Raw genomic sequence first — 22426 nt, 5'->3', positions numbered from 1 at the left:
TTTTCCTAAAATACCATGCTGACAGTAAATAGTAAATGGTTTTGAGTTTTGAGCCCAATGTAATGTTGGTTGCAACTGCTGTACTCAGTCATAAATGGCTGGAAAGCAGCTGTCACCTCTCTGTGGGCTTGCCATAGTATTGGCCATTTCGCTTTGCTAATTCCTGAATGTCCCCTCTTATTGCCCCGCATTTGTTTGCTAACGAAAGGAGACTTGGAGGCAGAGAATGGGGAAGTTGTCGTTCATAGCCAACCAAGGACTAGAACTAAAAGTCTCTTCATTGCCGCTCTGTTCCCTTACCTTTCAATACACTGTCAAATATACATTTTCATGTGTATTTATGAAGGTAAGTGGGATGGGGAGAGAGAGGTGAGAATGTGTTTTGTTTCTTCATTTAAAGACCTTTTTGAGAGGCAAAATATTTCGTTGTCATAACGTAGACACACTCACCCCCAAACTATAGCATTTTCAAGAAAATATTGTCATTGTAGATACTCAGTGGTTCCTTCTAACTGTATCTTCAACACGCAGCTTTGCTCTATACATTTATACTTAGCTCCTTCTTTGCATAGACTATTTGAGGCCTAGTGTTTACCTGGTTATGTTTTATGAAATGATGTTATTTTCCTGAGGGTCACTAATACAGTGAGAAGCACATTAAGATTATTTGTAAAGAACATTCACGAGTGAGAGCATTGGAACCTGTCTAACTTGGCAATGACTTTTTCTCCTAAAGACGAAGAAAAACAAAACAAAACAAACTGCCAAGGACATTTTAGAGTGGATGCTCTTTTAAGCACTTCCTGTGGTATCTCATTTGACCCTTACAGAGGTACACCACATTATTGTCATGTCTATGTTATTGAGTAATGAGTAATAAAGGCTCAGGGGAGAAATCAAAACTGAAGTTCCTAGAGATTTAAGCAAGTTGCATAGCTCTTAAGTGAGAACACCAGGATAGGGACTCAGGCAGTATGAGAACTTAGGACATTAGATTTTTATTGTCTATATGTTGTGTACATAAGAAAGAATCGGAACTATTTCCAATGGCTTTGAGAGGTAAAATTGGGGATCTACTGTTGCAATCAGTAATCTAAAATTGGAGGAGCTTAACAGCATAGATAACTGTAAAGGAGAGACCAAGAAGATAAGGGAGTTCACCATGATGACGGGAAAAGTCAAGCATATAAAATCTAGGATAGTAATGAAGTTAAAGCACACGGATTGTGGTGCTTAGAGGTGATCAACAAAATATGGAGTATGTAGCTTAGAAGATGGCTGAGTTTGCAAATTACACTCATAAAACCCTGCATGGGCAGCATTCAAGAATTGTCACTTTCCATTGTCACATACCTGGGGTTAAGTGCCTCCCAGGTGCTTGTGATTGTGGGTGAGCTATAAGCTTTCGTTTAAAGAGGCCAGGTATGACAGCAATAATGGTCATTATTTTCTTAACTTGTTCTGCAGAATTTGTCTAAACTCTGTGCCTGTTTTCAGCAAACTCAGAGAACGTCCCCATCCCGTGTTGTTTTTCTCATTCAGGGGGCTGGCTAAGTGACTCCTCTTTCTGGGAGTGCTTGTCATAGGATATTTAGTTTTCCTTTTTGAGAAAGGCAGGACGTAGAAAGATTGGCATGACATTGGATTGCTTGCTTTTCAGTTTCAGAGCTTACACTGCTGTACTACACTATCAAGGCAAGAACTGCATGCTGTCTATGTTTAATTGCCTTTAAGTATAACTGCTGTAAGCCTTCGTAATTATAGTTCACATTCTCTACATTAACATGGAACTGCTCCCTTAGGGTTTTCAGAGTGATTCACAAATAAATGCATTCAGCTCTAAATAGCTCTAGAACATTATAGAACCCCAAAGGTGAAGGATAAAGAATGATTCCTTCTCTCCCAGTACCGAAATCTTAGCAAATAGCAAGGCAGGGACTTCCCTGCCCTAAATGTCTTACTTGTCCTAGTCAGAAACAAATGTCTTGCTTGTCCTAATCAGAAAAGAAAGGCTTAATCTTCATGAGAGGCAGAATATCATGATTTATTTGTTTATTGTATGCCCTAGGAAATGCTCTTAACTAGCAAAACATCTAGACTTAAAGCTACCACTGTTGGGTTACAGTGCTAGAGTGAATGAAGTCTGTCTTGAAAGGAAGTGTCAACAAAACATTGAAACCGTTTCACAGGTTTGCCTTCTCATGGCCAAAAGAGTTGCCATCGGTCTGGAGGTAGGAAAGTGTAAGATAGGTTTCCTACCACATGGAGAAAGCTCAGGAAGTCTAATGTGGATAGAGGAGGATTCGAAACAAATATTGTTTCCCCTACTAGTAAGCGGCAGTGCTGTTGAAATGAAAATCCAACAGCATTGGGATTTTGACTCACTACCATGAAGAAGACAACTGGTTTCTGTCCTGAGAAGTTCTGATGGGTCCTGTTGGCTTCATCAAAGCTATGTGGACAATGTTGGTACTATGAGCAACTTCTTATATTGCAGCTACCTACTGAAGTCACTCAGGGCTTAGGAATTACCCACAGTCAAATGCCTCAGTTTAGTTTTTAATACAAGTTAGCAATAATATTTTAACTCTTAATCCTAGTGGTAAAGATTATCCTCGAGGGGAATGATAATGGCAGGTGTACCTCACTTGGGAGGAGTTCTATTTTAGAAAGAGGGTACAAGTTGATCTCCTAGCATTGGCTGATGCTGTACAAGTATTGTGAGAAGCAGAGTCTATTCTTTTGCAAGCAAGATGGTAAGGCTGCCTGCCTATTTTCCAATCTTCTTGGATGTCGAAGTATGAATAGATTATTTAAGGCTCTCCAGTCACTTCCTCACTCATTGCTACTGAGCCAGGATTTGGCTTGCAAGTTAAAAGGATACACAGAACTCACATTCTTATTCCCAGTTACCTCAACTTTTGCTTGGATATATGGCTTATAGACTTGCGAATGTGGAGAATCATGTTTGACCAATCATTCACTGAGCTATAGATTGATTCATTTGAATATTTAGGGGTCCTTGGCTCCAGAATAAAGGTAAGGGGTGTACAATCCACAGTCATCAACCCCCAACTTTGGAAATAAAAATCACAAATAATTTGTTGTTTTTTAATAAAAATAAATAAGTGAGACACTGATGGTCCTGAGGAGACCAAAAGGCATTTCAACCATCACTTGGATGATGGTTCTCTAATTGGAGAAGCAGAAGAAGTTTTCCAAGTGAACCAATGTAGGTTGTTTTGGATCATAACCAGGGACAATTTTCAGAAAGACATTTCTAGCCTCTTTATATTGTTAGTAGCTGCTTTCTCCAGCCCCAGCCTGGGAAAAGAGACAGTACTTCTTTAAAGGGACATGCGCTGGTGAAATGGCTCAGTAGCTAAAGGGCTTGCCACCAAACCTGACAACCTCAGTTTGATTCCTGGAAAGCAAATGGCAGAAGGAGAGAACCAAGTCTCACAAGTTGTCTTCTGACTTCTATGTGCCCATTGCAGCATGTGACCATATATGTGTGCATGAGCATGTGTCTCCCCCCCCCTCTGTCACACACACACACACACACACACACACACACACACACACACACACACAATCAATGTAAAAACAGTTAAAGAGGTAGGCTTCTTTACCAAATGAAACCTTTCTCTTTCTTCTACTCCCACCCTTTTATCATTCATCAACTGTGAGAACTAAAATGAAGCATACTTTCCCCCCTAGACATTCTCATTTAGAGTAAAGAACAGAGAGGTGAGGACAATCATAAGAGGGAAACTGACAATCTTGCATTCCAAGGTATTGTTTTGAGGGGAGTGGCCTTGGGGAAGACATAGATTTTAGGAAGGAGGAAGGATTCAAGAGAGGCTCCTATCTTTGTTGTTGTTGTTGACATTATTTGTATGAGATATACATGGCAACCAGCTGCTCATCCCAAAGGTCCATCTCACGTTTCATTCTTTTTGAAACAGGAGGAAAATCTCAGTACAAGGCTGGATTTGGGGGTTTCATAACTGATCCTGTTGCCATTTTTTTCTTTCCATTTGCAAATCTGCCAACCTGGATTTCCAGCTGAAAAAGAAGCAAGTGTATGTCGATAAGGTGGAGAAGATGCAGCAGGCCCTAGTGCAGCTCCAGGCAGCCTGTGAGAAACGCGAGCAGCTGGAGCACCGACTCCGGACACGTTTGGAGAGGGAACTGGAATCCCTAAGAATCCAGCAGGTACTGTGTTGGCTTCCTGGGGATGAGCAGAGATGATAGAGCAGTGAAATGATTCTGCCCGAGTGGATCTTGATGAACCATTCTGTCTATTAGGGTTACTTATAGAAATACTGGCGAGGGGCTCCTTATAGAAGTATAGGTGACTCAAATGCAGCTGTAAAGCTTGCCCCAGCATTGGTGATGACTCACTGCAGCTGAATTGCTAAAGGTCCCTGCCCAACTTGCAGGCTTCTCCATTAATCAGATTTTTTTTTTTCCTCCCCGGCAATTGTTACTGCTTATATAACCTCAGGGAGGGAACTTAGGAATCTTGTGTTAGGTACCTTAACCTTGGAAATACTGTTTGCTTCCTTCTTGAGGCTCGTGAGTTTCATCTATTTCCTGAGTCTTACCAGGTATGGAATGAAGGAAAGGAATAAAAGAAATACCATTATTCCTGGGTGTTTATTTATTTATTTTTTTAGTTGATGTTTAGCAAAAACACTAAAGGCATTTAAATGCTTTCTCATTTTTACATTTTCACCGTCTCCCCCATGTTGCTGCAGAAGGCTTTGCCAGTTTAAACACCAAGACTACCTATTGCCTTAGCTTTGTATTCCAGCAGAATCATCATAGTATCTTATACCTTTGATTTTTCACGGGAATGAGAACAAAAGGCCCTATATGAAGTGAAACAGCTACAAACCGAGATTCTTAGACGTTTGGAGATCTTGGGCAGATTTTCTGTTTTGTTTATTTTGAGACCAGGTCTCATGTAGTCCTCCAGGCTGTCCTCCAGCTCAGTCTGTGCAGGTATACACCACCACATCCATCTGGAAGTGGTCTTTAGAAATCTTCTGGTCATACTATTTATTGGGTTTAGAGGAGGAAAAAAATCAAGACCCTCCCCCACAAAATGTTGTATAACTCACCAAAAATCTCATAAATTAGGAATAGTTTTGGAAGCAAATCATAGATTTAAAAAATTTCCATTTCTTGCATAGACTTTACTGTCAAACAAAGATTGCAGTTTTTATTTCATTAATTTCTTAACAACATAGCAATTTGATAAGGTAGATTCTTTTTGTGGTTAAGGGCGGTTCATATTGCAAGCCCAAGTCCTGTGGAAATCTAAGGTCTTCCTTGTTTTGAATCAGTATTCAAACTAAGAGCTGTGGTTGGGATTAGCTCAGTGATGGAACCCTTTACTAGTCCTCACAGTACTCAGAAAGGAACCTCAAGTAGCCTGAGACCGGGAGCTATATGGCTCAGTGGTAGAGTGTTTGCCTAGCATGCCTGAATCTAGATTCAACCTCTACCACTATGCAGACAGACAGATGAACAGAATACCTTGGGCAATCTCTTCCATATAAAATGAAAGCTCAAATTGGATTTGGTAGGGGAACTGTGTCAGGGGATTCCTGAGTTCAAGACCAGCCAAAGCTACAGAGTGAGATCCTGTCTTAGAAAATCATCAATATTAAATAAATAGATATAAATAAATAATCAATGATCTTCAAGTGGACTTCGGGCACTGTAGTTGTTCTTTCACTAACTTGAAGGGTCCTGGTGTCTCCCTCCACAGCGCCAGGGCAACTCTCAGCCCGCCAATGCTTCAGAATACAGTGCCGCTACCCTGATGGAGCTCCTTCGGGAAAAGGAGGAGAGAATTCTGGCCCTGGAAGCAGATATGACAAAGTGGGAGCAGAAGTATTTAGAAGAGAATGTGATGAGACATTTTGCTCTGGATGCCGCTGCAACTGTGGCTGCGCAGAGGTAAGTTGTTGATAGGAGGGCTGCTAGTTGATAGATGAGATTGAGAAAACCAGGTACGGTAGTTCATTCAGAGACTTCCCAGTGTTTAGTCTCCTTTAGCACTCCCCCGCCCCCGCCTCCAGGTTCTCCTCAAATATATTTCTTTCTTCTGATTATACATGGACTAGATGGCTTTGGGGACAGAGGTTTAAGGACTTCAAAAATTCTGCTCTGTGGACTTTTTGGAATCATAATTGAATTTGCCGTAGGAGTGAGCTGGGGCATTGCAGGTGGGCTTAGCTAAATATTCGGACACCTTGCCCCCTATTAGCCACATGTGCATGCTGTGTAGTCTCAGCACCAAAGTGAAATCCCCTGCAGAGAAATTCCACCCAGAAAGTAAATGTCACTCAGGAGTAGCTGCTGCCATTTGATAGTTCTGGCTCTTCCTGGGTATGTGCCGAACATGAGTCCATCACTGCCCTTTGAGAAGGTCTATATTTGAAGGCCACATTCTCTGTATTCCTGAGCTCATCACATATAAGTAGTATCATTCTACCTGGTACCAGAGAGAAGAAAAGGCAAGAAGAGTGTTATTTCTGGTTTCTTGGGCACCTTCTTTGTATATTATAAAAAAAATAATTATTAGCTTTTAGAGGAAACAATTACTCTTCACTAGTTTTTCTATGTTGCTGCTGTTCATAACTATTAGCTGGGAAAGAAACAACCCAGTTATAGTCAGGTGATGACTTAGGTTGTGATAATGGACAGAACCTGAACATAGACTTGAGTATTGAAGGTGGTATAGAGTATACTGCCCCCAAACAGGCTTCTATCCAGAAAGTTAATAGAAACAGCAGTGTTTTTTACATTCTTCCAAATGTGGTACATCAGTAGAGTCCCACACTTGCTAGACATTGGGCAGTGATAGGTTTGTGGAATGGATCAGTGTAAGAGATGGACTGGCACATTTTCAACCTGCTCATGATTCTCCAGGAGTACTTTTTCCATCCTCCATGTGACCATCCTGTCTCCAGATAACCTTATATCCTTAATGGACTGAGGTCTTCACAGCTTCCCTGGCTTTGTTTCCTGAGAAAAGCATGCTCAGTAAAAGCCAATGTCATAATGGTGTCCAAGGAAACTCCAGCTGTGCCAGAAGATGGTCACAAGGCTTGGGGGCAGATCTGAAGCAGAATGTCATGTCAGATTACCTCCAGGCTCCCAAAGAAGTGCAGCATTTGTTCAGAGTCATTTGTGAAAGACTGATGCTGAAAATCTAGTAATGGTGAGCCAGAGAGATGCAGGGTAACTGTCAGCTTTATGCAGATGCCTTGAATGATATAACACGTGATGGTGCGGGGTATGAGACAATGTTTGAAGGCAGTATCTTGAGGCTGACCACAGAGTGGACTCCAGGGCAAAGTACAGGAAAGCTAGAAAGGTGCTTGGCATGAGGGCACCTTATATAAAGACAGAACACCCATTCCTCCTCTCCTCTCTAGAAAGCACTACGTAGTGAGAGAATTCCCTTACAGATCTATGTCCAAAATATGCTGACTTCTATAAATTACATTTGATTTAAATTGAATTGCTTTATATCACCAAGTAATAAGTGTTCACGTAATTACTGTTTTCGGCAAAATATGTACGATTATCATTTAGTATGATAAAACACAGCCTGTTCCCAGTGTTTCTAGCTAGTAGGAACACCTTCTACCAGAGGCAAACATTCCAAATCTGGACTGTTTGTAAACTGATCCAGACGACAGGAGAGAATGAGAGAGAGATTATACTGGAACTCCTGTAACATAAGTGAGTTAGACTAGATGATTCCTCCAGCTCCTTCTATTAAAGGTTTGGTGCTGTATTTTCAAAGATAATAGTATCATTACCCTTTGCTATGGAGAGTAGTTTCCTTTTCTTCATTCTTCATTAGATGACAAATTTGGGGAGTAACAGCCAGAAAATATTATTTCTTCACTTACAGGCTTTTCTGTCTACTCTTCCAAAATCTCTTCACATTCCTTCTTCATTTGTTAATCTCCCACCAGCCAACCTAAAGGTAGACAGGAAGAGTCTGCCCCATGACCCCTTTCCGTGGTGGAAAGCTATATATGTTTTTTCATCCAACGCAATTTTTAAATGCCTGGAATACTGGCTGCAGATGGAGAGTGCTCAGAATTGGATTAAGGAAGGACAGAAGAAAAATGAGGGAGTAAAGAAGGAAGGAAGCAAGGAAGGAAAGGAGGCAGGGAGGGAAAGATTTTGTTTCTGAATGTGTAACTTACATCCCCAAATTTAATTAGCACTACATTTTAACACTCTGCCTGGTATCCGTGTCTCCTATTAGCATCTCAATTTAAAATATTCTAAACCTCACAGGTCTATGACAGGTAGCTCATAGGTAAGCACCATGTGTCACAATTAAGTCAGCTTGTTTGAGTGATATCAGCAGTAGTTACCGATGACAGAGTACTGTTTCAGTTAAAATATGAGGCAACACAGGAAAAATTAACCTCTTCCAGTGTACAATTTGATGAATTTGGGGAAACGAAGACAACAGTGGAGCTACTACCCAAACAAAAATAGAAGACACGCCCTTACGTGACCTTGAGTCCCTTAAACTTGATGCTTTCTCCCTAGACAATGACTCATCTAGTTCTTGTCATAAAAGGACTAACTTCTTTCCTAGAGTGTCAATATAAAAGGAGTTGAATTGTGTTCACACTTCTTGTTTTCCTTCGGTGCTCAGCATAATTATTTTGAGCCTTTCCAGTCAATGTATGCATTAATAGCCCCTTTTCTTCCTGTGTAATGTGCCATGCAATGGATGTATCATAGATTATTTATCAAACCACCTGATGATGGCTATTTGGATTATTTCCAGTTTGGGCCCTTTAGATAAAATAAAATACAAATTTTAACATAAGAGTAAAAAATGTATTTTCTTGCGTTAGAAGGCATGCTAGGGTAGTCCATTTATACCCTGTGCAGTACTTTGATTCTGACAATCATTTTTTAAGAGAAAGCTGTTGACACAATGATTTCAGGAATAGGGGACTAGAAGTGTCCGGGAGTAGACAGTGATACTGATCAGTAGTACACATAGGTAAGTTGTGTTCAGTGAAAAGGAAGGAAAGGGGGGGAAAGAAAGAATATAGTGAAGGCTTTTGGCTTCTCTAGAAAGTTACTTAAATTTTTTCTTATTTAAAATAAGTACTTGAGGTGGTAGTGGCACAGACCTGTTATCTCAGTACATAAGAGGGACAGGGAGGAAGGCTGTGAGTTCAAAGCCAGCCTAGGCTATACAAGACCCTATATAAAATAAAATAGTATTTGACATTTAATATTTTTATCCAAAGGGTACTAGAAAATCTACTTTGTTCGTCAAAAACAGGCAGTGCTCCTCTGAGAACTTTGGACTTACTGCTTATCCAGTAGGTGTTGTCATCTACTCTCAGGCACAGAGGAATTATATCATCTATAAATCCATACTGAAGGGCACAAGAGCCAGAATTTAAATCAACATTTTATCACCTTAACTGTCCCCTAGATGTGGTGTGGCTCAATGATGGTGAACTTGATATCATTAGCTGTTCAATAAAGCATTATTAGTTGAGGCTTATTACTTAGGCACCTGGAAGCATTATAAATAATTGCACCATCATTTCCTGCCTTCAGGCTCTGAGTTACTGCTTCTCTAGAGAATCTAGGTACTTAATATGATGAATGGAAATCCCTACCAAGAAGTTCTTATTCATTCTCAGAAGACCAGATTTGGCAATAGAGATTTTGAGTTTGAGCTCATAAACGGTGAATTTATGCCTGAAGGGCAGCAAAAAGATAATATGATAACAACCCATCAACCATGTAGTCTGTTAGGTTGGATTTACTGAATTGGATTGTTAACTGTACTTGGAATGTTTCAGTTTTGTTTTGGGAAATGTGAATTCAGAAAAGGGGGAAGTAAAGTAAGAGAGGGCAGGAAGAAGACACATACCACACATGGCTCTTTGTTCTTCCCCTAATGGCCTCTCTCAGCTTCCATACTCTGCCTCTTAGTCTGTATTCTCTTATGGTTACCTTGTTTTCTACCATGACTTCTCTGAAATAAGAAAAATGCTGCAATAGTAGTTCTGACATCTCTGGGGTTAAACTGAAAATCTCCAGCAACTTATGGCATCTTGTCTTACGGCTGTTCTCAAGACAACTTCACTCCCATAGCTCTGACATGTAAAGGCATCAGCACTTTCCAAAAATTCTCTCCTTGGTTCCCTATGACCGCAAACAGTATTCCAGGATTTGAATTACAAACACAGTTCTCATTTATTGTTTCATCTCCCTAATGCTATCTTTCACATGGTCTCCAAGTTCAATCACATCTCCCCCCTACAGCCGGTTCCCATTTCCCTTCCTTCATTACTGGTTTGTGTTTTCATTATCACCTCATGGGATTATGGCAATCACCTTCCTAACTGGTCTTCTTGATTCAAGTGCCTCTCTCTTCTGGTCCATCCATCACATTTCAGCAACAGATAGTGCTCTTGTCCTAAAGCTTGGCACAGGTCCTTCCATGCCCCACAAAAAGCTCTAGTAATTTTCAGTGCCTATTAGACTAAAGTCCAAACTCATTCCTGTAGTGGTTAATTATTTATCTTTTGTCTTCCCTTGCAAGTTTCCTGCAGCCAGCGACTAATCACTTCCACGTGTTTCTCCTCTCTGGCCTCCCACAACGTTCTACTTATTTATGGTGAAGTTCTTGTATTAAATAAGCAGCAGAGTGCTACCCATAGGAAAAGATGAAGCATATTGATTGATTGATTTTTAAAAACTATTTTTGATCCTTTGAGACACAGTCTTACTATGTGATCTTGCCTTGCCTAAAACTTGCAGTATAGAGCTGGTCTTGAGCTTGTAGTGTCCTGTCTCAGCCTCCTGACTGCTAGGATTACAGGCATGAATCACCACACTAGTCAAGGTGAAGTTTAAAAGGCCACTAGGTATTTTAAATAGGGCTAGGCTGTGGTGGCCCACACTTTTAATCCCAGTACTCAGAAGGCAGAGGCAGGTGGATCACTCTGGTCTACAGAGCGAGTTCCAGGACAACCAGGGCTACATACAGAGAAACCCTGTCCTGGAAAAAAAAAAGGCGTTTTAATTAGGAAGTTGTGAGTGACAATCTCAAGAGTACTATAGTTTGGACTATCAGAGAAAAGAAGAAGAGATCATTTGGGGGATATTGACAAACGTGTTTATTTAAGAATTTGATATGATGGTATATCAGGTTCAGGGCATGTGTCTTGGGCTTTGCACACTGTTTTCTGACTGCAACCAGGATCTCCCGATATTCTTGAGGGCAGTGTCAGAGCACTGGAACTTGTTCCTGCAAATGCTGTGCTAGCTTGTATTTGCAAAGCCATGGGCTTCGTAGCCCTGGTCTTCTACAAGGAAGATTGATGCTGAGGGCTGTCCTGGCAGCCCTGGAGGAATTCACAAAGTGCCCCACATTTTCAGGCTCCGTTCCTGAGGAGTTCACAGTGTCCATATCAATTAGCTGGCAGGGCTCTGTGTACCCAAACTGGTCTTTTATGCAATGAAAGTGGCAGTAGGCCAGCACTAGTTCCCCCAATGACAAACTGTACGTTCAAGCCCCCAGTGTCTGTAGACACCATGCACTTTTCAAGAGGCTTGGCTCTCAAGGGCTAGCCTTCAGTTTCCCTTGGCACTCTGTTAGGGCAGGAATGGCCTCCAGGATTACACCAAGGGGTAGAATGTCTTAAAGTCATACCCGCTTTTTGTTATTCTCTTTCTACCTATGCACTTCTCAGTGTTAAAGAGCATTGTTGAACGCCTTTACTGTGCCTGGTGGTATATGTTTTTATGTGGATAATTTTATTTTACATAAAGTGGAAGGAACTGCCACTTCACCTGTCATTTTGCTTGTGAGGAAGAGTAAGCATAAAGCAGGTAACTGACTTTTGGAGATCAGAAAGGTTGTAAGTGGCGGAGTGTTTGTGGAAGCTGAGACTTGATCCTGGGGCTGTCTGGAGTAAAGGCCTTGATATCAAGTACTATCCAATGCTGTTTCCTCTCAGACAGCCCAGCAGGATTGTGAACAAGTGGATTATTGCACGGGAGGAATACATAATTTTGGGATGCTAAAATAGTTTGAATTTGGCAAATGATGAGAGCAACTGTATCCCTCCCACCTCTTGCCAATTCCAGTAAATGGTGTCAACTTTGCAAATGAGCTATAGGTATCGGAACAGCAGTGGTTTTTGTGGAGGCCTACCAAACTTCCCCAGTCTTAACGTTAACTTACCACCTGTTCATCCCCCTGTTATATTACATCCAACATGTACTCATCATAATCTCAGTGCTAAGAGAACATAGCTGTCTAGCTTCCAGCAGATAATATGCCTAGGATCTGGAAGAAGTACAGTGAAGCAGGGCCAGTTCATCCTTCTCCAGTCTGTTGTCCTGATTTCCTGTGTAACCTTTGCAATTCTATGTGTCTTCCCTTAATCGTAATACCTATCTCTTTCCCTCAGTCCTCATCTCTGTTTCCCTGTCTTTTGTCTCCCCCCCCCCCCCCCCCCCCGCATGCCTCTGCCATTCTCTCCGATACACACATTTCTCCTTGTTGAGTTAAGGCCTGAGACAATTTCAGGTGGAACATGATGACTCCTTGCACAGCTGGGATTCTGGCAAGAGAACAGTCATTTAGTTGGTATAAGCTCATGCATTCAGTGATAGAATGGTTCCGATGTAGATTAGATAAAGAACCAAATAGCACTGAATCAAAGGCCTTTTTTGTTAGTTCATGTGCCCAAACTGATTTTTAGCTGTTTCTGTGTCTGTTGTTTGTTTCTAGCCCTCATATGTAAATGATACTCAACTGTCCGCAATCCTCTGATTTCCTTCAAATTTTAATCTTTCCACTTTGTGACTGTTAGGAGAATAAAGTGGAAAGTGTACATATTGCTCTTGCTGTTTAGTGACCTAAAATGTTGAATGGGACTAGCTGTTAGAAGGTTTGGGGAGACATGCTTAACCAATTCTGCGAAGTCAGTGTATACACGTCTTACCAAATCCCTGCTGACTTTGGCAGCCACGTCCATGCCAGTGCATCTTCTATCCTGATATCTTACTTGCTGAAAGCTCTTTCCAGTAAATCACTCAGAAACCAAGCATTCTTCTTGAGATTAATTTTAGTTTAAAACCTTTCAGCAAAATCTCCATTGACTTAGGATAGAGAATAACATCTATTGATTTCGATGCCTGCTCATCATCATCACTACCCATTTTCCTCCTCAGAGACACAACAGTCATTAGCCACTCTCCTAACACCAGCTATGACACAGCCTTAGAGGCCCGCATCCAGAAGGAAGAGGAAGAAATCCTGATGGCCAACAAGCGTTGCTTGGACATGGAGGGAAGGTAAAATCTGGATGTGGACCCAGATGGGTTGAGAAGTTGATATTGAGACCATCTCGATCAATAGAGAAGGACAAGAAAGTTTATTCATAAGTGATAAACTTGATTTTGTAGCCTGCCCCCCCCGCCCCACTTTTCAGGTTTGATGTGATGTGCCTAAGTTTACCTAAGGTTTGATGGGATGTGTCTAAGGTTATCTAAGGTTCAATGTGATGGCCTTTATAATGAACATTCTTACTAACTACACAACTCCAAGTAGGATTGCTTTCTCCTGGATTTTGTAATTGTTTTCCATTTGCATTCTGCTAGACCTGAGTTTTTGATATTCGTACTCTGAGGCATTCTTCATAGCACTACAGTTCAATTCTATAATACAGTCGACTTCTCAACAAAACATCTGTTCACACTGGGAAATACAGCACCCAATATCTTTTTTAGACTCAGCGTCATTTACTTATTACCTGGAGGTCATGTCTTATTAGTAGAAGATTCCATCTTCTCACTGAACTTACTGTTACTATGGAAGAGTTCCTTCAGCAAAGAATGACTTCTTTCATATATAGCCTTTCTGTTTGCCTATATTTGACTTTGATTTTCTGATGTGTCCGCAGAAGTTCTTAGATGCTCTCTTGCATCTACTTGGCAGTCCAGAGGATGCATTATTTTTTTTCTTTAAAGCTCTAACATATTGACCCTTCCCTCTGACTCAGAATTAACTAGACCAACACTTCATTGAAAACATAATGGGAGTGCAAATCCATTTAGGCAATGAGATGAGAATATAGAGGTAACAACCAAGTTTCTGTGTGTGCTTTCTCGTTGCCTTTTAGGATTAAGACCCTCCATGCCCAGATTATTGAAAAGGATGCCATGATCAAAGTGCTGCAGCAGCGCTCCAGAAAGGAGCCAAGCAAGACAGAGCAGCTGTCATCCATGAGGCCAGCCAAGTCTCTGATGTCCATTTCCAATGCTGGCTCAGGCTTGCTTGCCCACTCGTCTACCCTGACTGGTACCCCCATCATGGAGGAGAAGCGAGATGACAAAAGCTGGAAGGGGAGCCTAGGTAAGGAAAATAAAAGCCAACAAGGGACATGCACGGTGACATGCTTAGACCGTGTCTTGGCGTGTTACACATAGCAAGAAAAAGAGACAATGGTCCAGGTTCTAGAAAGGAGAATTGGGGGTTACTCCCCACCCCAACCCCCCACTCCCCGATAGAACTAGCTGCATGCCCAAGAGCTCTGAAGTTTCATGATGATAATGTTAACTGAGGCCAAAGCCTGAAAAAAATAAGAATCCTGAAGTCTTTGGGGATGGGAAGGAAGATAACTTGAATTTTATGTAAAAAAAATTCTGATTTGGCTTTTGCTACATGGGAATTTTGTTCAAAACCCAAATGGACTTCATCTCAGGCAAAACTCAAAGTTATAGCACTCCTGTGTTATTTCCTCCCCTACAGAAAGAGGACCCAAAGTTCTCTTTAAGCTAATGGGGTCAGGTGGCAGCTTTTGTTACCAGAATGTTCTGATCTGAGAACAGAATGTGCTTTTTTGCTCAATTCCTGTCCATTTCATCCTCTCTAATTAAAGCCTCAGAGTCCCATAGATACTGAGACACATTTTTGATCCTGAGGAAGCAAACAAATATATATTTCAAGTATTTTGTTGTTCGTCATGCCTTCCTTGGTCCTCTGGCTCTTGCAGTATCCTTTAGTTAGAGTAAACATTCTGGGGGCCATTGTCATGTTTGGCACTGTAGGGTGTACAACTAAAAGCACCCTCATGGATACCCATCTACAGGTTTCCCATAGCCAGGGCTTCTTTTCAGCTCTCTGGTAATGTGGGGTATTAATATTACTGGAACAGAAAAGAACTCTGACAAGTTTGTCTGCCATAATCACTAATAGGGAAAAAAATCTACCAGGTCCCAAGGACACTTACAGGTTTAATATGTTGTGTTGAGAATTGGATAATGAAGATGAGAAGGGATCCTCTAAGTCCAAAATCAACCTTTAGCTGTGGTGGGAGATGTCGGATCCCAGAGGTTCACTAGAGGCCAAAAGAAATACTTTTCAAAGAAAAATGTCAAATGTTTTCTTTTCCTGAACGCTGACAATGGTGAATAGTTAATCAGTATCTAGATAGGAATCACCTACTTTTCTCTTATCCCTTGCTTCATCTGTAGGCATTCTTCTGGGTGGAGACTACCGTGCTGAGTCTGTCCCATCCACACCTTCACCTGTGCCTCCATCTACTCCCCTTCTCTCAGCTCACTCGAAGACAGGCAGTCGAGACTGCAGCACCCAAACCGAACGTGGATCGGAACCAGCCAAAACCGCAGCTGTCACTCCTGTCTCTGTTCCAGTGGCTGTTCCAGTTGCTGCTGCTGCCACTGCTGCTGCCATCACTGCAACTGCTGCCACCAACACTGCCCCAGCTGCCAACAACACCACTATCATGGTAGCTGCTGCTCCAGTTGCTGTTGCTGCTGCTGCTGCTCCAACTGCTGCTGCTGCCGCCACTGCCCCATCTCCAGCAAATGCTGCTGCTCTTGCTGCTGCTGTCTCTCCAGCTGCTGCTGTCTCTCCAGCTGTGGCTGTCTCTCCAGCTGCGGCTGTCTCTCCAGCTGCGGCTGTCTCTCCAGCTGCGGCTGTCTCTCCAGCTGCTGCTGTCTCTCCAGCTGCGGCTGTCCAGATTCCAGCTGCTTCATCTCTTACTTCTGCTACTGTTTCTGCTACTCCTGCTGCTACTGCTGCTGCTGCTGCTGCTACTGCTACTGCTACTGCTGCTGCTGCTGCTGCCGCTACTGCTGTTCAGGTTGCTCCAGCTGCTTCGGCTCCGGTTCCAGCTCCAGCCCCGATTCCGGCTCCAGCAATGGCTCAGGCTTCTGCTCCGACTCCGACTCAAGCATCAGCTCCAGCTCCGAATGCAGTTCCTACTCCATCTCCGACTCCAACTCCTGCTTTGGTTCAGGCTGAGGGTTCTGCAAGTCCAGGTACCAGTTCTGGACCACGCCGTTTGTCCACACCAAATCTGATGTGCAACCCAGACAAGCCAGGTAATCCCAATTTTCTGTAGCAGGTATCTTCTGGTTTGGTTCTGAGGTGTAGATCAATTAGTTGATGCCTGCCATTTTGACAGAGTTGAATGTTTCATGATCTAATAGGGATTGGTCAGAGGAGCAAAAAGAAGAGCTTCTGGAAATGCTCATTCACTAAAATGGAAATGATCATGAGTGGCCATTTTCCCAGTAAAGTAAATTATGAGGATATACCTAGTTGCAAGTCACACTTAGAAATTAGTTTTGTGATGGTTCTTAACATTGTTTGGTAAAAGTTCTTTTTTTTTTTACTTTGTCTCTAAGTCTTTTCTAACCTTCCATTTCCTTTTAGATGGTCCTCTTTTCCACTCCAGTACTCTGGAAAGAAAAGCACCCATTCAGATCCTGGGTCAAGAGCCTGATGCAGAGATGGTGGAATATCTCATCTAAACAGCATAATCAAGAGCTGAAGTTATCAGCAAGAGTTCTTTTAATCATTTTTTCCTTTTGTTTGTTTAATCTGGGGTGATGACGGGGTTGGGAGGTGGGGATGATTTTTTAAAGGGACTTCTTATTGGACTATTGTAGTGCTTAATTAATACCATGAGAATTCCAGTCTATTTTGAAATACATAGGGAGTACCTCGAAAGGATAGGTTAAGCAGGATGGGCTCTAAAGCTTATTGTTGGGATTGATACAAATCATGGACTATTAATAGGTAGTAATGTCTGTTGATTTGATTTGTTTTAAAATTTCCCAATTTGAGGTCATTTTTTTTCATTGAAGAATACAGTATGTGTGGAAGGCAGTTTGTAACAAGTATGTCAAAAGTGGAAATCCAGAGAGAATTTGAAGACTTGCTGCTTTGTCTAGCAGCTGCCTAGACAACAGCCACAGAGAGTTCTTACTTTGAGCTGAGAAAAGAAAATGTTTTAGGAGCTTTGGAAGCTGGAGAAAAGGAAGAGTATTGGAGTTAAGAAGGGTACTGGCACCAGTTCTCTCTCCTAGTTGCCAGTTACCTGCTCCCTCATATTGATGGTCTTTATCTCCATTTCAATGGTGCTTTGGAAGTGGATTCTTCTGGTTCCCTCCTGGAGGTTCATACATTCATATATATACTCTGGAATAATTTATGCATTTGGATAATTAATATATTGCTTTCAGATGGTAGGAGAGTAAATGAACAGTGATGCATGAATTCCTCATCTCCTGGGGGTTAGATGTTAGAAGCCTTGATGGAGGGCTTCATGAGATGCTGCATGTGGACTTTAGTCATCTGGGTATAGTCAAGAACATGGCTCAGTCACCTTACATTAGACCAGTTGACTGACTTAGTCTTCCCCAATGCAGATTCAGTGGCTGGTTCACCAGTCTTTGTTTGCCAACAATTTGCAAAATGAGGAAACATCTTTTTGACAGGTTGAATGTGTTGAATTTCTGGGTAGTACTTTGAAATATTTCATTTTTGCTTTCGCAAATTCTTAGCATGTGTCTTTAAAGGCATATGCAACCATCACCTCCATGGAAATAACATAAGAAGTCCAAAGTACCAGGCTGCAGTCAGGAGAGAGGTTGATTGCAGCAGTCTCCTCAACTACCTCTTCTCACTGCCAGTGACTCCATCTTGGAATCCCTTTGGGAAGCAGCTGGGAATGTATACATGGGCGGGACCAAACAGGGAGCCTTGCCATAGGGCTGCCTCTAAGGACACAGAGGGTGTCCATTGTCACAGGTCCTTGTCCTTAGTCTCTGCCCTTCATTAAGGTGATAGAACTGCAGCTAGTATCATTAAGATCAGTTTTCTGGGGTCTAGGGAGGGTAAGGGGCGTGGGGGGTGGGGGGTTATTAGGTAAAAGGGGGTAGAGGTTTAGTGATAGGTTAAGTTAGAAATCAGATTGATAGATGGAAGCCTGTATATTATGCCATGGGCTTCAGTGATGGGAAGGAACTTTATCTAGCAATGTAGCTCTACCTTCTCATTTTAGTGATGAGGAATCTGAGACTTGGAAAAGTTCAGTGACTTTTTCAAGATCACACAGCACACCTATCTGCTCTGCAAATTACATACCCATTTTGGGAAATGATTATCTATATATATAAAAAGAAGAGCCTGTTTTGAAGAAAAGGCATCTTTTCTAGTCTAGGGTATGCCTACTTTATGAAAATCTTCTTGGTTTGACTAGATTGTTTGAGTTTCTGAATTCTTGTCTCTGCTGGAGTGCCTTGTATGGAGCTGTTCCCTTCCTCATCCCATTTAATCACTGAGCTACATGAAATGAACCCCTAAGAAATCAACTCAACTGTTTTTCACTATAAAGTCAGGTGTCTAGGGTCATTTGATGTATTCCTCTGTGAGTATAAGAGTGCTATATTTACCTGTATTCTTGTGTAGTTCCTAATTACCTTCCAACAGATTTATTTGTGTGTGTGTGTGTGTGTGTGTGTGTGTGTGTGTGTGTGTGTGTGTGTAAATGAGGGAAGGCAATACTACAACTTTTAACTAGTTTTCCACATTATTAATAACAAAATGATTATCCAGTACATTGGTCCTCAGTTAAACAGTGAATGCCAAATAGAAATTTAAAAGCATTAATAATGCTCATTCACAGCAATTTTTATTGCAAGGAAAAATCCTTCAGACAGTAGAAGAATCAAGCAGCAAGCACCAGGAAAGCTACTTTCTGTCCAAGCAAATGAATGAAAATGAAAGAAACCTTTCCTGTCCTCTCCTGACGACAGCACATTGCTAGGATTAGGGCTGACTCTGGGAGCCATGATTCTAATCACATTCTGGAAAGTGACAGATATGATATGTTCCTCACTGTGTGGCAACCATTACTGTAGAATCATGTGTTTGGGGAAAGAAGGAAGTCCTTGCTGAAGTACTATTTTGAACTTTCCAGAACCTCTCTGGCCTGCCACACTAGAGGCAGTCCTGTTCAGTTTTTAGTCGCAGGCAATTTGCTAGAAGAACATTGTATGTCTAAGAGATGGAGGGAGTCTATGTTGATATAGTCTGTTTATGGACCATACAGATTCCACCTTTTGAGAAAATTTCTACTAGCTATCAGTTTAAAAATTCGGTTATATGGGATAAAACTCAAATTAGTCCCTCCCCCTCTTCACAGCTGTGTGGATGTAACATTTGGAGCCTCTTCCTGGACTTCCTCCTATCTACAGTAAAATGTATGCATTTTCCTGGCACCCCAGAAGAGGAGGGAGCACTTGTTGTCTTGACTGTTACTGTCTGGTGGTCTATGAGGATCTTAAAATTCATTTGTTACCTGCAATGTCCCATGTCCACCAAAATTTCATTTGATTGAACTATACTTGATAGGAAACTGTTAACATAGTTGGGGAAGTATAATCAGCTTAAACTTCCTTTGAAAGTCACATACTGTGACTGTTGTCTTAATGAAGGTTTGAATGTCAGTGTTGCTTTTGAGCGGCAGCGTGATGGGGCAGAAGAAACTTGAAACATCTGCCATAATCTGTGACAGGAAATCTAGCAAGATCCCTGTTGTGTTGTCTTCTTACTTTTGCACTGTTGAGTGGGTCTAACAAACTGATTCCCAAGCTACTTTTTATGAAGAATCTAAATAACGTGGCAGCTTAAAGTATAGATGTATGTGCTAACTTAATAAATGCTGATGTCTGTTAGCCGTACAATCTGTTATCTTAATTCATACATGGAGTGTGTTACTTAAAATGTGTTTCCTTCTTCCAGAAAATGTTCTCAATGGAAGGTATTGGCTATGGGTTCATTGTTACCAATTGCTGCCTGCCACAATCTTTAGAAATTCTTCTTCCAAGTGCCACCATTGACAGCAGGAAGGATTGGAAGCATATACATTTTCTTCTGGTAGCAAGGGTGGGTTCCGAGAAACTTTCAAATCTCCTTCTGACTGCCTTTGTTATCAATGGCATGCATTTAATAAAATGGCTAGATGGGGTTGGCAGATGGTTCGAGAAGAATTACTTTTGGTTTAATATATGTGATCTCTTACTGATTGTGATCTTATTCTGTAATCAAGAGAGCTAGATCAAATAAAGTTAAGCAGGTTAAATCCACTTTGTGCCTATCTTTTCACTGACAATAAAGTTAGCTGTTTGAAAATGCAGCACTGTGTGGAAAATGTGTTTCCTGGATATAGGCTCTGTGTGATATTAGTAATTACTTTTAATTCAGTACACAGTGAAACTGTCTTGCACCAGCAACAGAATTTGCATTTGCTCAAAGTATGGGAAGTGATTAAAAAATCTTCAGACAACATAACAGGCAGCATTCTCTAGTCAGTCTTTTCATTTACAAGTACAATATACAGTAAAAAGCTTTACACCCTTTTGTTTCCTGGTTCTGAGGGATAGAATGATGATCACGCAAAGCAGGTAATTAATTTGGGGGTTAACATTTTAGAAGCATCCCACACAAGCACTTTGGGATTCCTTTTGTAACTGTTCGTTGTGCCAATTCATCAGTTTTAGTTGAGGGTGCTTGTTATAAAGGCAAGTCACACCCATGCACATACTGCCAACACAAGAGGAGTCAGTGGGTTTAAACAGGAGCATATGAAACAGGGAGGGAAAAGTGGTGGCAAGGTATGGGAGGAGTTGAAGGGAGGGAGTGGAGGTGGATTAATCACAACATATAGTCACATATGAATGTAAATAATAAATAAAAATAAATCAAGAAGGGCAAAAACCACATGAGTTGGGTCCTCACTAAAAATTATAAGGCTGCCTTTACACTGTCTTCTCAGTGCTTCATGTTTACTAGTGAGTTCGAAACCTAACTGAGGAAGAAAGGGTCCACAAGTACTTTGAAGTGACCTCCTTTTGATTGATGATACAAATGAGATTGATCAGGGACATAATTTATACACCTATAAATATGAGTTGGGACTTTATTCCCTCCATATTTATGGTGAGTTATTGGAAAACTGTATGGATGAAAACAAACCCGTCTTTTTCAGCACAAAAAAGGTGGTAATAAATGAACCACATCTTACAAAGCTTTGCCAACCAGAGCTTTCAGAAATACCTTGTTCCTGGTTTGTAAAAGGTTGTGATTCAAGGCCCCATTCAAAACATATGACATCACATATGTTGGAGCATTTCTAGATAGTATGATTACTCAATATGATGTCTGCCAGGTCCTCACACCCCTTGGGGTAGGCATTGCCTACTGAGATCAGAAATCCCTTTGCCCACCACTCCCTCTGCCATCTTCCCCTACAAGAAGTTTGGATTGTTTGCTCATATGCTTGCTCGATTGCTTTGAAAAAAAAAATAATGTAAATGCTTCAATCTTAGAATGTTTTCTGCGTTGACTAGTAAGCACCTGATATTTGAGAGGAGAGTCCTCATTGGTAGGGCCTACTCCTCATCACCTCCAAAAAAAATGTTCCTTTCAACATCAACATTGCATAGCATATCACAAGTGCTCTTAGATGCACCAAATGACAAAGAACATCTATTTTGCTACCCATATATTGTCATTTACCAGTTACCTCTGAGTTAAGAATATGTAAATTTCTGAGTGCATACTTATTTGATGTTGGCATTTTGGAAAAAAAACTAGAACATACAATTTTAAGTCCATGATGTTAGGAAATTAGGGGAAATTACACACATATGCAAACATGGGCACACATAGTTGAAATTCATTGTGATAAAATTCCTAGTGGAAAGGAAGGAATGGTTGTTGGGATGACTTGAGGGAAACTAAGCATTAACCAGACAGACCAGGGGCCAAGAAAACATTCCAGGAGAAAGGATCAGTATGAGCAAAGTATGTCAAATGACTGTTTCCAAACATAAAGGTCCTAGAAAATTGTTATGACAATTGAATATCCCCTGAGCAAAAAAACTTAAAATCCCAATTATATGGTAGACAGTGTAGTACTGTGTTTAAGTACTGTCTCTGCCAAATACATGGATTAAATAATTAGTTCCTGTGTACCTTATGAGAAAATGGTATGAGGGCCATGCCAAG

General features: G+C 41.3%; 1 protein-coding gene across 5 annotated transcripts in view; it reads left to right on the top strand.

The window, feature by feature from the left end:
• Positions 1-20552, top strand: part of Amot (angiomotin) — a 60226-nt gene extending 39674 nt beyond the window's left edge. For all 5 annotated transcript variants that reach the window (XM_059250088.1, XM_059250086.1, XM_059250087.1 and 2 more), the window contains 6 exons: positions 4069-4218; positions 5783-5973; positions 13273-13395; positions 14223-14455; positions 15577-16449; positions 16784-20552. In XM_059250088.1, the coding sequence (XP_059106071.1) occupies positions 4069-4218; positions 5783-5973; positions 13273-13395; positions 14223-14455; positions 15577-16449; positions 16784-16881 (1668 nt within the window). In that variant the 3' untranslated portion in view covers positions 16882-20552. The remainder of the gene's footprint in view (positions 1-4068; positions 4219-5782; positions 5974-13272; positions 13396-14222; positions 14456-15576; positions 16450-16783) is intronic.
• The last annotated feature ends 1874 nt before the right edge of the window (positions 20553-22426 follow it).

The sequence above is a fragment of the Peromyscus eremicus genome, chromosome X, assembly GCF_949786415.1.
Source record: "Peromyscus eremicus chromosome X, PerEre_H2_v1, whole genome shotgun sequence".
NCBI lineage: Eukaryota > Metazoa > Chordata > Mammalia > Rodentia > Cricetidae > Peromyscus > Peromyscus eremicus.
The sequence above is the reverse complement of the archived record's forward strand: the minus strand, read 5'-3'. Positions and strand labels throughout refer to the sequence as shown.